Source organism: Seriola aureovittata, chromosome 1 (assembly GCF_021018895.1).
Source record: "Seriola aureovittata isolate HTS-2021-v1 ecotype China chromosome 1, ASM2101889v1, whole genome shotgun sequence".
Lineage (NCBI taxonomy): Eukaryota > Metazoa > Chordata > Actinopteri > Carangiformes > Carangidae > Seriola > Seriola aureovittata.
The window spans coordinates 20,482,939-20,497,356 of NC_079364.1; the positions used below are offsets into that span (position 1 = coordinate 20,482,939).

The following is a 14,418-nucleotide window of genomic DNA, read 5'->3' on the forward strand; positions in this document are numbered from 1 at the left end:
CCTGCCAGGGGCACATATTTATTCCACTGACTGTGAAACTACAATGAGAATATCCAATGTCAGTCTCCATTTTCTTGTTCATACCTGAATCAGTCAAGCACAAGACAGTCAGATTTTCTTTCATTGACAAAATTCTTGAGCCAAAGAGAGATATTTAGGCTACCTCCCACAAGGAGGTTATGTTTTCAGGAGGTTATGTTATATTTTCTGTTTATTCGTCAGCAGGATTATGCAAAAAGTATGGAACTGATTTTCACCAAACTTGGTAGAGGGATGGGGTATTAAATTTGCTTAATCTACAATGTAATTAAGTTAACTACAAAGGAGAAGCTTTTATCAGCCTGAACTAAACCCAACTTCACAAATAACGTTTTAATTAGTGGTCTGCCCACCGACAGTCCCCATTAACCCTCACTGTAACTGTAATAATTTCCAACTGTCATGTTCTTGCGTTAATAAGAACCCACTGTCTCCACCTCTGTCTCTTGACACTAAGTCTCTCTCTCTCTCGCTAGCTGCACTTTATCAACCCCATGGAGCATGTGTTTATTTGTTATCAATTAACTCAAAGCCTGATGGGTATTCACAACTAAAATCCAGTCAACTGCAGCAGAAGAACATCGAACCCAGAGGCAACATGTTAAAAGTTATACAGTCAAAAGCCCTGCTTTCAGAATGTTTTTTAATGCTTTCAACAAAAACTATAAGAAAACTATTTAGTGTAGAAATATTAAAAAGAAAAATGAGACATATACATGATAAACTCATATCCCACATGATTTGAGCTTCCATCATAAATCAACCTGCAACACTTTGGGCCTCACAACCTGCCTGTACTAATGGAATTGAAATTGATTATATGGACTACCCACAGAAAAAAGAAATCCCTGTCAAATAAAATTAGAAAAAGGCAGCAGTTCATATGAATTAATATCTGCTCTAAGTGGTCAGTGTCTTTCAGTAATCCATCACCTTAATTCCCTCAAAAGGAGAAAAGCAATATAGAAGAAAGTGAACTCATTGATTCTGGTGATATGATCAATGAGGTAAAATGGGAAACTTGAAGAAAAAAGTTTAAATACTCTCTTCTGTGTTTATCACTTTGTTTTTGGCACGCTGTCAGTAATTGATTAGGAGCTTCAGATACAATAATTATCCCAAATCCCAAAGGCTGTTTGGTTTCTGCTCTTTTCAACAGCTGGCCAAATGAGGTTTGGACAAATTACAGCGTCCTTAAGATTTATGAGAACAATAACTCTGACAACAAAGCATCATGGTAAGCAAGGGAATGATTAGAGGCCCAGTGTTTCATGAGCAACCATGTTAATAAGTGTTATTGTCCAAATGCCACAGTTAATGATGGAATATGTTATTTTTGGAGCCTATGCTACTGAGCATAACCAACTCACCACTGGGTAACAGTACAGGTAGCTAATAGAAAAATACATGCAAGAGAACATGACACTCACACATTCATACACAACAGAAGACAGAAGGACAAGCAGAACAATCTTGTTTTTACCTTGCTGGAATAAGGTCCAGGGATGAGCAGTTTCAGTGCTTGTCTTTTCAGCTCTGTCAGCCTAGCATTACAGTTCTCACACCATATCCCTCTTTCACTCCCAGGGGAACTTCCACTGCCTGAGGCCGGTGATCCAGTACCAAAACCCGGGGAGCCACCTAGAGAACCAGGCGATCCTGTTCCAATCCCCGGAGAGATGGTCCCCGGTGATCCAGAGAAGGACCCTGGTGAAGAGATTCCTGAGCCTGGGGACGGGGTGCCTGTGGAGCTTGGCATGGAGCCGGCACCCTCCGGGTTGGGGCGTGTGCTGGACCGGGTGGTTTCCTCATAGGCCTTTCGGTACCACGTGTCAGGGAAAAAGGAGGCAGATTTGGTCGGTGAAGTGTCAGGCATCTGTGAAAATTTAAAAAACAAAAGAAGAAATTATTAATAATTGTTGCATTTTCCATAGGGTTTGCAATTCCTGAGCCCTGCTATTGTGTATAATGGCTCAGTGGTATGGCTTCCTGGGATAAATATATGGAACGGTGCCAACACTAATGTTATCATTACTTTTATTTGTTTTTCTGTGATGACATGTCAAAGGTTTGTCATGAAAAAAAGCTATTTAAGTCTACAAAACAGGTTACACTGGGATGAGAATAAAATCATGAGGGGTTGTGGCATTTTAATTTGCATGATACAGGACCTGTCTCATGCATATTAATAGTCAAGCTATTTGCATTTTGCCTCTAAAGCAAAATAAAGATGCTTTTGCTATATCCACCTATAGCTATATTCAGTGGGCTACATATTTTGTTAAATTTAACAAATCATCCAGCATCTCTATGTCTGATAAACATATATGAAACTCAAACTGAACTCAAACTATGAAAATATTAACCTTACTCACAGCTTGCATGTGCCTGCTTAGCCTACATGCCAACAATTGATAAATGGTGAATATGAATTAATAAAAATGTAAAGCAAACTTGCAGCTAAATATACTGTACATTAAACAGTCATCTTGTGCCAATAGCACACACAGGCAATGGGCAGCCAATAGGTAGACAATGAGTCTAAACTGCCGTTAGGTTATTAAATCAAATGGTCATTCAGTTAAAAACCCACAAACAGGAAGAAATGTTAAACATTCACTGTGGTTCTACAGCCCAAGCTGAGGCAGTCAACATATCAGATGCTAAATAGGATCAAGGAAGATTCCAATTGTAGACCTGTGTTATTTTTCCCTACTCAGACAGCCACATGGGAACATCAAATGAGCCGCAAAGGAGTTGAAAATTAGATCTTTTGCGGCTGGGTAAATCCAGTCAGAGAAGAGAGACCCATTGATGTGGTGGTAGCTTGAAAGGTTGGGCACTATAGCTACCGTAATCCCTCACAAGGACTATAATAAGGCAAAAATTGGCAGGCTGATAGGTGGGAATGCTCAATCATCTCTAAGTGAAGATGTTGGTATAATGTGAGCAAACCATGCTTTATAAATTAACACTTATAAGGCTGTAGGCATAAGGAGTGACACAGATGTGAGTATAGCTGCTTGGTTCTCACTTAGTGGTAATTTAGAGAAGTGGGAGATCTATCAGTGAAAATGCATGCCACTGTTGTAACACCAAGAGCAGCAATGTGCAAAATGTGATCTTCACAAAGCAATCAATCAACAGCATGGACACAGATCTAATGAGAGCTGTCAACTTCATATTTATGTCAGCCTGAAGAGGGTGAGAAAAACTACAATTTCCTGTTAAAATGGGTGGGTGGTGTGAGCTGAAGTGCATGCAGCACTGACTGGATGATAAGTTCTTATGTTTACCGGGATTATAGCCTAGGTAACAGAGGTGTGTCCAACCCTCGGCTACTCGAATGAATAACCTACCCCATATTTTCTGCTCCGGCTGCTCACAGACCTCTCCTTGGTCCCCGACAGTGAAGTCATGTTGGAGGTGAGAGATGGGGGGGAGGAGGAGAGGAGAGGAGAGGAGAGGAGAGGAGAAAGAACCTCTGCTGCTGCGTCACATTCAAAAAGAGACCACCGGATCGATTTCAATTAACCACACGCCCCTGCAGTTTGCTCTTCTCAATCTGGAGGCAACCTCGCGCCGCTTCCAAGTGCATGTGTAAACCGGTTACATCCCCATACCGTCTCCAACAAACAAACAAACAATTTAAAAAAAATCCTGAATGTTTTTTTCTTTTTCCGCAGGTTGTTGCTTCTAAAGAAACCCCTCGAATCACTTGCTAAAACCGGACTGAGGATTCACACAGGTCGTGCGTGAAAGCAGACCGCTCCCTGTCAACAGAGTCTGCTCTGCGCTGAATGGGGGTCTCTGCTCAACAGCGCTCCGGACTGGCATCGCACTCAGCCCTGCCTCTCTCCATCAGCTCTGCGTCTGAGGCTTGCCAGATAAAACAAAACAAAGAAAAAAAAAGGGGCGCAAATTCCGACGCACGGTTTAGGACTCACTGACAAAGTCACGACTCGTTAGATCGAATAAGATCTAGCATAGACCACAGCTATAAGGAGTCAGTTCCTCGCTGCTTATAGTTCAAGTGTTACTATCCGTACCCTCCTGTTGACTTCCCGAGGCTCCGCACTCTGCTGAAGCAGCAGTGGACTGAGACAGGAGAGAGGCGCACATCTGGATGAGGGCGGGGCCTCCCTGCCCCTCATCGACTACAGGCCAATACACATCCAGAGGTTCCAGCTGAGTGGCAGGTGGACTGCTGCCTGTTTGAAGTGAAAAAACTAAACTTTTATATGGAGATTTGTCACATTACTTTAGGATGTCTTTATTGGTAATGATATGTTAAACTCCTATGCACAATAAAGGACTCTTCCATGGCTATAACATTGAAGACACTAAGGTCTTGCACTGCACAATTAGAATAACACCTGGGGATATTTTACACAGATTGCAGTATTTCTAGATGGAATATATCAATTGAATTAAGAGATCCAAGCCTTAGAATAGAATAGAGTTTAAATCACTACAAAAGCTGTTGATTTTTCAACATTAACTTTTAATGGAGGAGACACCTCTGAATAAACTCACATAGTGTTTTTGGAACCTTTGTTTTGTAATAGAGAGCAGTATACGTGAGTGGTAACACAGTGCCCTCTGCTGTTGTCTTAGAGGTATTGTGAGAGACATACAGCAGAGTGAATAAAGAGCACAAAGCATCATTAACTTAAATTTTAAAAAATTTAAGTTAATGGTGCCAATATTCAGATTTCCATTTTTATAGAAAGTTTACTGTTGATTTTTGCAAATATCAAATATTTTTTGAATATCTTTAGAAAGCCACAAAAATGTTTTTCTCACACAAACTCTATTACAGAAATAAGAGGTACAATTTAGGGTAGCTGTTTGCATATTTACACTCACAGGCCTTTTTTCAATCCAATCCAATCTTATTTATTAAAAACAACACAGTTGACCAAAGTGCTGTACAAGACAGGCAGTGAAGAGGCCTGCCAAATGTATAAAGGCAATTCGTTCCAGAGTTTGGGAGCCGCAGCTGCAAATGCACATTTGACATATAGCCTAATAAATCACAGGTGTAGATAATAAAATTAATTATAACTGTATTCCACTCAGTGATTTACCTGCTGCAGTTTCAGGGTTCTGGTATTGTGCATGTTGGCTCACTGTCACACTGTCGTGGCTTATTGGGGCACTTCAATACAACAGAGCCATTGTTAATGTTATTATTAACAGCTGTGCTTATCCTGCTGTGACAAGTCCTAATGTCCTCTGTGAAAAAGGCCTTTTGGCAATTCATTGAAGGAAAGAATGCATACATGAAAAAAAATGTGTATTGACAATTGACAACCAATGTATTATGACCATTAATAGCTTATTACAATGTAAACAGTATAACATATTACCACACTGAACAAAAGATGGCACACAGGCCTACTACTTCAGATTTATGACAATGCCTACAGATGGTTTCTAAGAACTCAGACATGTAGGTGTTGGAGTATTTATACTTGAATTTCAGATCAATATACTGTTTTGTTTTTTTTGTTTTTCTGTAATAAAGTAACCCTCTTCTAGTTATCAGTACACCTGAAACTAAGTCAGTCTAATCCTCCTTCATGACAGTTATAAAGTTCAGAAGATAATCATTTTGGAGGATGTAGTTCATGGTGCTGATAGACTTCTATTGCACTATACTTGCAGGTCTTTCTATTATTTTGTCCACTTCACTCATATCAGTAAGGGTAGGCTTGAAACACTCTATAATGCAAATTTTTTTTTTTTAAGTATATTTTTTTGGGCCTTTATTGGACAGGATAGTGGAGAGAGACAGGAAATGGGGAGGCAGAGAGAGGGGGAATGACATGCAGCAAAGGCCGTCCGATGCGGGACTCGAACCGGGGCCAACTGCAGCGAGGGCTGTAGCCTCTACACATGGGGCGCCTGCTTAGACCACTACACCACACGACACCCCGTCTATAATGCAATTTAAGCGTGCCACAAACTACATCACAGTTTTATCTATGTGTGCCCACACTGGCTACTAAGTGTTCATAATGTTGGTTGCTGCATTTGTAGATGTTGACTGAATTGAACATGAGTAAACACTGGCAAAGACATGGTATAAAGTTATCTGTAGGAGTGGCAGGGGGATTGAGAGGCAACAACAGACAGAATTACAGAAAAAAAGATTTTGACCTTAGAAAAACAAGGCGATATAATATTTGGGCTCTGCATATAGGATACATTGGGACTTGAGCATGTAGTTTAAACTCTCTAATAATTGTCTAATAATTCTAGTAAATCAATTATTTAATATTAATGGACAGCTATTGAGCTACTCTGAATTTCTTGATACTTTTGGCATTCCTGTTATCCCAAAGGAGTTTGCCTTGTGGAATTCTACTCCTCCTAAAGGGAACAGAAGGACCAGCTTGTTTACCAACACTTGACCTTCAGGTAACTTCAACACCTATTATCTAGCCTGCCTGATGAATACTATTTTAAGAAATCAAAAGCTTAACATATAGTTATTTTTTCAGAGAAATATTACCTGTTATGTTGTGTCCTATTGGTCTAGATTTGTTGATATCTTAAAGTGGAAAAATGTCTGGAATCTTAAATATCTGCCAAAAAAGTGAGCAAAGTTTCTTTCAAAATAATACATATTACACATTATCCTGTGAATCATTATGTTCTTAAATTCAAAAAAGACATTTGTGTACTGTTTACTGTTCATTGTGTGAAATGTAGCCCATGCTACACCTGGCAATGTCTTTTCACTAACAAACCTACCTCTTCTTTTAATTTTTTTAATTGGACAAATGATCCAATAGTTTCAAGTGTGAACGCAGCTCTGCACACGCGTCCGTCTCCGCAGCAGGTCAGCGACGTCAGCGACGTCAGCCTCCAAGAATCTGCGCTCTCCGGTACAGTAGGTGGCGGTACACGTCTTTAATGCTGGTTTACGACCCCTGAGTAGTGCCAACAAGAGGTAGTGGTAGTGTGATTGTTCACGGGGATTGTGTTACAAACTGTTGGTTTCGCTATACTGAATATTTAAACACTTAATCGCAAAGTGGAAGTCTTTTTAATCCGAAAAACTTTGTTTAGTGGTGAATCTGTGCAGTGTGTGTGAACTGACCTGGCCTGAAGTTTGGATCTAATTGTCCGAAATGTAGGCTGATTTTTAAGGTGAGTGGCTAGCTTTGTAACAGTTACTATTTCGTTTTTCCTGAGGTAAAACTTGTCAGTCACTTTCATTGTTTCATTCTTGAGACGTACACGTACCAACTGCTGGATTAAATGTTTGTTCGTGGCTGACGCTAGTGTTTACAGGAGGCGCTGAGTTACAGATGTAACTAACACGAAACTTCGATCAATAATCTTACAAACCTAAGTGTCATTAACGTTTTTTGTTGTTATATGTCACGCAATGTCTGTAAGCAATAAACAACGGCCTTTGTTTTCACTGCTCGATATTTTTGTGGGTACGTTTGTTTACTAGCATGCTAACGTAAACTAAATGTAGTTACGGTGCAGCTTGTTTGCTAGCAGCCCGGTAATGTTAAAGTTGTATCACCTCTGGCAAACCACAATGTTAGCTTGCAGCTCGTGTTGTAATGTGTTCAAGTGCATTAGTTAAATAATACAACCTAGTTGTTATGCTGGTTTAGCTTGGCATATGGCGTTATGTTTTTAATTGCTAAATACTTTAATGCGTGGTCTTCTGTGAAAACCTGTGCAGAAATGTTTCCTGCAGAAACGTGGTGAAGGAGGTAATGTTGTAAATGTGATGTAATGTTCAATAAACATTACTGAGCTGTGTTTTAATTTGCGAGGCATGTTTCGATCTGGTTTCCGTGGCGACAGGCTTTACCGTACGTCCAATTTGCCTGAGGTAGGCAGATGTACATAATGACTGTGGTGTGACACACAGTGTCTACATGGTCTAACAGCAAAGCGAAAGTAGTTCTAGTTAAGGTCCAAATGTTGAACAGTATTTTCTAACCGTTCCCTCTCTTTCCTGCCATACAGCTGCCAATCGTTTTACTTGTCTTAGCCCTGGCAGCAGCGCTAGAGACTCACCTCTCCAGGTGGAGGAAATTTGCTTTGACACATGACACAAGGGACCCAATGAACTCAAGGGAAATCTTTTCAGCAACATGACTACACCAACAATAAAAGGTAACATGTAATCTTATTATTCGCTTTCTGAATTTTGTAAGCAATTATAAAGCATTTGGTTGTCCGCTAAATCTGGGTTCTTCAAAAAAAAATTCACATATTAAGCAACTCCAAATGACAGTATAGATATGATTGTGAATGATCTTTCAGGTGGACTTCGGAAAACAAGAAAAAGGGAACCTGAGAAGACATCAGCGAAGAAAGTCATCTCAGACACTGTTTCATCTCCAGTCACAGAGGAATCAAATGCTGTGCCAGGCAGTGGTTTTGGACTTCGGAAAACAAGAAAAAGGGAACCTAAGAAGACATCAGCAAAGAAAGTCACCTCAGACACTGTTTCATCTCCAGTCACAGAGGAGTCGAATGCTGTGCCAGGCAGTGATTTTGCCATAGACAGCCAGTCCTCGGCATGTTTCTTACAAAGTACTCCAAAAAGAGGCAGGAGACAAACAGGACGGACACAAGAGGCCTGCCAGACCTCCACACCAGTGCACAGCTCCTCCACTGATAACCTGTCCAGTATATCCTCAAAGTCCCTTCCTGGAGCAAAACAAGCAGAGCTGGAATACACGGAAATCATCACTCAGTTAAAGGTATTTGATCATATCTTTACTGATAAATATTGTCTGTGCATTTTACCCAGACTTTTCATCATCCACAGCTTTCAGTCATATTATTGAAGTCCTTTAACATCTGTTCTGTTGCAGACATCAGAGGTAGATTCGCCATGCCTCGAATCAAAATCTCGAAGCAAATGCAAGAGGGGTTATTCTTGCCAGCCAAGACAAGTCAGAAAAAGGGTGACAAAGGAGCAAACACAGACCTGCAGTAAAACCAAGCGTCCACAAACCAAGTGCCAGCCCAGCAAGAAGCGGAAGATTGAGACAAGGAATTTACAGAAGGATACCACCTCTCTGTCATCCAAACGCCCTAGACCAAGATTTGAACTGAAGAAGCTTGATGTAGAAGAACAAGGTATTGTCTTCTTAGGATCAACATAATGCTTTTAAGCACTGCCCACAGATTCACTCACATTTTTAAATCATTCAGGTTTGTAAATGTGTCTGCTCTAATTTTGTATAATTGCTTCCTCTATACCCCCCAAACCAACAACAAGACGCGTCTTTGCTGTCTTCAGATCTATCAATAGAGCTGAGTCATGATGAGGAGCAGCTGCCATCTTTGTCTTTCCAGGAAGATGAGGAAAGTGATGAGGAGGAGCTACCAAGCTTCTTGGTGCAGATGGACAAAAGTGAGGGTATACAGTGATCGAATGCAAATAACCTCTTTGAGGACTGTATATGGAGTGAATAATGTGTACATAATATCTATCTTAAGTGGATTGTTTATACTTGTGTCTTTCAGAGTCCCTTTCCATTACAGAAGGAGCGTTTGTGTGGTGCAAATTTAGAAATTATCCGTTTTGGCCTGCATTGGTGAGTGTGTATCATCGATTTCTCAAAAGCACATGCTTTGATATATGTTTTTAGAAGGAACAATGCACAATTTCTCACTAAAATTTATAAAATCAACAATTTATCTCATTAGAGAAGCTTGAACTAGTGAATTTCAAGCCTCAATGGTTTAAAATGTTTAAAATCCATATTATTCTTCTCTGCAGGTAAAAAGTGTGAACCGTAAGCAGAAAAAATCCAGCATCATATTCATTGATGACCCGATGATTCAGAAAAAGAAAGGGTAAGAAATAGAATGTATTTTCTCTCACTGCTTTGCAGGTTAATGTTTCTGCACTTTTAAGTTTGTAAAATTTCCTTTATTGTCTGATGTGATATTACTTTATTTAAACCTACTTTAATTAAACCTGACTGCACGCATCAAGATGTTAATGTCCAAATTGCTGGCACAATTTCAGATCTTCAGGAACTTAGTTTTTAGTTGTTTGTTTTGTTGAAGGTTTTCTGTGGCTCTGAAAACCCTGAAGCCTTTTGACTGTGCAGAAGCTGATCAGCTGGTGGTAAGAATTTCTCACAAATTATACAATCAATTTTCTGATTTCTGATTTTCTGAAAACATTATTTGACACTGTGGCAGAGTAATTCTGTCTTTCATGTTGGTTTTGTCATAGTGTAAAGCCAAAGAAAAGTATGATGCTGCAATTGCGTGGTCCTTGGATCTCATAGCAGACTATAGAATACGTATTGGTATGTATTGTCCATTTGATGCTTACGCAGAAACAGATATGGGACACTGATATTTACATGCATTTCATGTAAACCATGTTGTTCAGATACAACAGAATTATTGGCAGTATTAACCATGTCTTTGTCTTTGTAGCATGCGGCTCATTTTCTGGCTCCTTCATTGAGTACTTTGCTCATGGCATGAGTAAGTTTCATTGTATGACATTCATTTAGAGGCTACTTAAGTACACCTGCAGCCCCACTGGGTCCTGACGATGCTCTTCACTGTTGGTTTTTAACTATTCCAGGCCATCCAGTGAGGCGTATGTATCCGCAGGCAGCCTCAGAGAGACTAACCATCACCAGTGATTCAATGTTGGAGGAACTGGGTGACAATCATAAGGAGGACAGCTCTATTGAACAGTCGGAAGAGGTCAGCAGGAGTTCGAAGAGGCTACTGCCAGACCGGACTCATGCAGCCCACAACCGCGCTAATGAAAAGCTCGTACATTTCATCGTCAAGCAGCGTATGGTGGAAGGACGCCTCCTGGTATGATTAATGAAGCCTCTTGTTTTGCTATGTTGCTAAAGTAGTTCTTGGATGAAGTAAACACTTTATCAATATAATTTTACTCCAGATTCATGTTGGTAAGCCTTTCACTCAGAAACAATATGATGTGCCATTCTAGTTGTATACTGTAAAAAAGTAGTATTACCACTGGATGTTTTACATGGAGGTATACTCCAGCTAGATGCCATTCATTACAATGTTATCTGACAAGATGAACCAGTTCTACATGTTAAACTATCACCCATGATTTGAATGAATCATTAGAAAAATTTCTTCCATGTCCCGCCAATGTTTTTCATGTAATAAGAAACACATTTTAATGTGTGTACAATGGACATGAATATATCACATTTCAGCTTTTTAGCATGTAACTTTAACATTACAAGGCCAGTTAGTAATTTACATTGACCATTCAGCTTTTTCATCACAGCAAATATTACTGGGCAAAAAACATCCTCAACATGAAAGCAACAACAAAAGGGATCTTAATCAACTATAAATATTATTCACATAAATATACAAAGATATCCCAAAATAAATGCATAAGTCGAGATCGATTGCATGAAAGCACGGTGTGACCCATGGTTTTTGGGTAAAACTGCTGTAAAACAACCGTTCCTGCAAAGTGATTAGTACATATCCTGGTTTAAAAAACAAAACAAAAATAAAGAAACATTCCAAACCCATAGCTACAAAGTAAGATTAGAAGTACAGATTAGAAGTATTGTTGATAACTTCTGAAGGCACTTAACAATTAGACTACATTAAGGTAAATTTGATGTCTGATGTCTTTGTGAATACAGCCTCACAATGAGTATCCGGAATGTTGACCTCAATTCAGACGGGAGTTTTTGCAAATTACAAATTGCAGTTCGCCCTCCCCAATCAATATGTAACTTGCAAGAGCTCAACCAGTTTTGCAAAGACAAATGGGTGCCCCAAGGTGTACAAAGCTCAAACAAACGTAGACATGGGTGAATATTTACGAGAGCAATAAATCTGTTTTACATTCCTACATATGTTAATTTGTTTTATATTTGTCATAGGGGTCTCTGTTGTCGATCAGTGTAAGAGAATACACTATGAGATTTTAATGTTATGATACAATAAGGGATCAAAAAACTAAATGTGGTTGATGTTTTTAATAGGTATATAGTATGATGGACTAAAAAAGAGCACGTAAGACGATGAAGATAGATGGATGAATAAATCCACCCTTACCATATCAATCTCTTTACAGGCTGTGATCCGTGGGCAGGAGCAGTCCAGATGGCTGCACTCCTTTCTGAGGGCCAAACGGAGACAGGTGGTGAACATATACCTGGAAGATGACCAGCAGTTAGACCAGGTCTACTGGTACCTAAATGAGGTCTATGCATCAGCCATGGCAACTGCTCCTTTCCTGGCTAAGGTGAAATCCATGGAACGTGTCCCCTTTGTCCTGGATGTGCTTCTTCCTGAGGTGAGCTTAAGGTTTCATCAGCACTCATTTGTGTTATTATGCCTCCACACTGGCAACAGCCAGGGCCAAAGAGATTATGTTTTCCAGTTGTCCATTGACCATCCCGTTCTTGTGAATGCAATATCTCAGTAATGCCTTGAGGGAACTTCCAAATTTGGCACAAACATTCATACTTGAACTCAAGGATGAACTGATTCAAGGTCACTGTGACCTCACAAGGCACGTTTTTAGCCATAACTTACAAATTCATATACTAATTATGACACAATTTAACACCAATGTCTAATAGGATAACATGATGAAGCAATGACATTTTATGTCATCATAATGTTCTGCAAAAACACTGTTGGCCATCATTCAATGCTGTAATTCAGGAAGGGGAGGTTATGACCATATTTCCTGCAACTTGGCTGGTTGGTGGAAGAATACAGACGAGGCAGTCATTCTAGTTTTTGTCTAATATAGTATCTTATGTTGTGTTGTCTGCTATGCAGTTCACTGTTTATGTAGCGCAGGTGTTGTAATATTATTGTCTTTCTATCCAGGCCATCATCTATGCCATAGCTGGTGTGGACAATGTCTCACTAAAAAAGGCAGAAGAAAAGTACCTAAAAGGACGATGTATAAGCAACAGGTAAGAGTTAAACCATTAAAGGAATTTTTACACTAAATACAAAATATGATCTGTGATTTTTTTTTTCTTTCTTTTTTCAGAGAAAGACAGGAGTTTGACTTGATGATTGAGCGGGAGATAAGAAAAAAATCACAGCATCAGAACACTGCACGTGCATTATTCTCTGACCCCATCAGTTAGAGGACTGAGTATTATAAAAATGGATTTTGTTATTGTTCTTTTTTTTCCCCAAATTGTTTATAGATAATGTAGCCATCTCTGTGTGCCTTGCAATCCATGATAATTCACAGTGCACTGACTCAGTTTTCCTTTGCATTTTGTAACACTGTACATGTAAGTATTGGGTTTCAAATCGAAAAAGCTGTTCAAAATGTGAATCAAGAAAATATGGTTTCAAAATGTCAATCGTAATCATGCTTTAGCTTTAATAATAAGACTCTCGCACAATAAAGGATGGACATGTGCCAAATAAAAAAATGCATTTAAATACAAGCTGTCATCATCACAACATAAGGTGATACATGAGCTAAGCAGCACAGTTACCAGGGGGTCTCAGGACAAAAGTGAGCCAATGAAAACATTCCTGTCCACTCAAAATCATGCTGTAAATTTTCAGATATGCATGCTTAATCAGTGTATTGAACTTTTTCCATGTGTGTAATGTAATTGCATGAAAATCAGCTGTAGCTGACTCCTGAAAGTACCTAGTGTTATTGAAAAGAAATTGGTTATTTTTCGTCATACAGTAATTGTTTTGGTTACGACAGGTACCCTCTTTGAACTATTACACCTGCAGAGGTACACTACAAGAAACGCATATGTTGCAAAACATTGCAGACATACTGTGGCTGGACCAAACTCAACACATCACCTTACTGTTGACACTGATGTTGGGTAGAAAGGTACCAATTATGTTCCAACAACATAAAAAATCATAAAGTGCTGAGGAGAGCTTTAGGTCTGAAGGTGAAAAAAGCTGTCAACAGCAAAAGGATCTACTTCCTGTGGTGGAATTAAGGACTGACTTAAAAAAAAAAGAAAAGAAAGAAATGAAATCAACTCTCCGTCCTGCTAGAAACAAAACTGTCAATGCAATGTGGCGATGTTACACAACTTCCCTTTTCTCTTGCATATTTTAAGTATTTTATTTCTGATGTGCAATATGAAAGGTCCACTTGTAACATTAAGAACACATTAGAATGTTGTCAAACCTGCATCCAACTCTTACCAGTCTTTGTTCACTATTTAGGCTTTTTACTAATGGATTTTGCTTTTGCAACTTAGTGCCACTTTCTAAATGCGGCTATATTGTAATCCATATCCCAAAGGAAGGAGTTGCAAATCCAAGCGCCACGAGCTGACGTTTCTCCTTAGAGCTCAAAGATCAAAACAAGTTAATTACATAAATAAGTATATA

The 14,418-nt window shown here is 39.3% G+C and overlaps 2 protein-coding genes and 2 long non-coding RNA genes across 5 annotated transcripts in view; 3 read left to right on the top strand and 1 right to left on the bottom strand.

Annotated features, from left to right (window-relative positions):
* LOC130174673 (uncharacterized) overlaps positions 1–1,765 on the top strand; it is a 56,003-nt gene extending 54,238 nt beyond the window's left edge. Inside the window, exon 4 of the long non-coding RNA XR_008828617.1 lies at positions 1,627–1,765. This is a non-coding gene — a long non-coding RNA (uncharacterized LOC130174673). The remainder of the gene's footprint in view (positions 1–1,626) is intronic.
* Positions 1–3,728, bottom strand: part of kif26ba (kinesin family member 26Ba) — a 78,344-nt gene extending 74,616 nt beyond the window's left edge. The window contains exons 1-2 of the mRNA XM_056384725.1: positions 3,399–3,728; positions 1,523–1,915 (exon numbers count right to left, since the gene is read on the bottom strand). Coding sequence (XP_056240700.1) covers positions 1,523–1,915; positions 3,399–3,458 — 453 coding nt within the window. The 5' untranslated portion in view covers positions 3,459–3,728. The remainder of the gene's footprint in view (positions 1–1,522; positions 1,916–3,398) is intronic.
* On the top strand, positions 1,924–5,592 carry LOC130174677 (uncharacterized). The gene is made up of 2 exons (XR_008828618.1): positions 1,924–3,465; positions 3,726–5,592. It is a non-coding gene; the product is annotated as an uncharacterized LOC130174677 (long non-coding RNA).
* Positions 5,593–6,972: 1,380 nt separating this feature from the next.
* On the top strand, positions 6,973–14,322 carry si:dkey-127k13.1 (PWWP domain-containing DNA repair factor 3B). Of its 2 annotated transcripts, none has more exons than XM_056367951.1 (14): positions 6,973–7,200; positions 8,044–8,193; positions 8,344–8,786; positions 8,901–9,168; positions 9,332–9,445; positions 9,559–9,629; positions 9,815–9,891; positions 10,108–10,168; positions 10,280–10,355; positions 10,489–10,539; positions 10,643–10,884; positions 12,146–12,367; positions 12,913–13,001; positions 13,082–14,322. In XM_056367951.1, exons 2-14 carry the CDS (start codon positions 8,172–8,174, stop codon positions 13,179–13,181), a joined length of 1,836 nt encoding a protein of 611 aa, XP_056223926.1. In that variant the 5' UTR covers positions 6,973–7,200; positions 8,044–8,171; the 3' UTR covers positions 13,182–14,322. The 2 variants fall into 2 exon arrangements, with proteins under 2 accessions (XP_056223926.1, XP_056223842.1); XM_056367867.1 differs by having other exon boundaries at positions 6,974–7,200; positions 9,311–9,445; positions 13,082–14,317.
* The last annotated feature ends 96 nt before the right edge of the window (positions 14,323–14,418 follow it).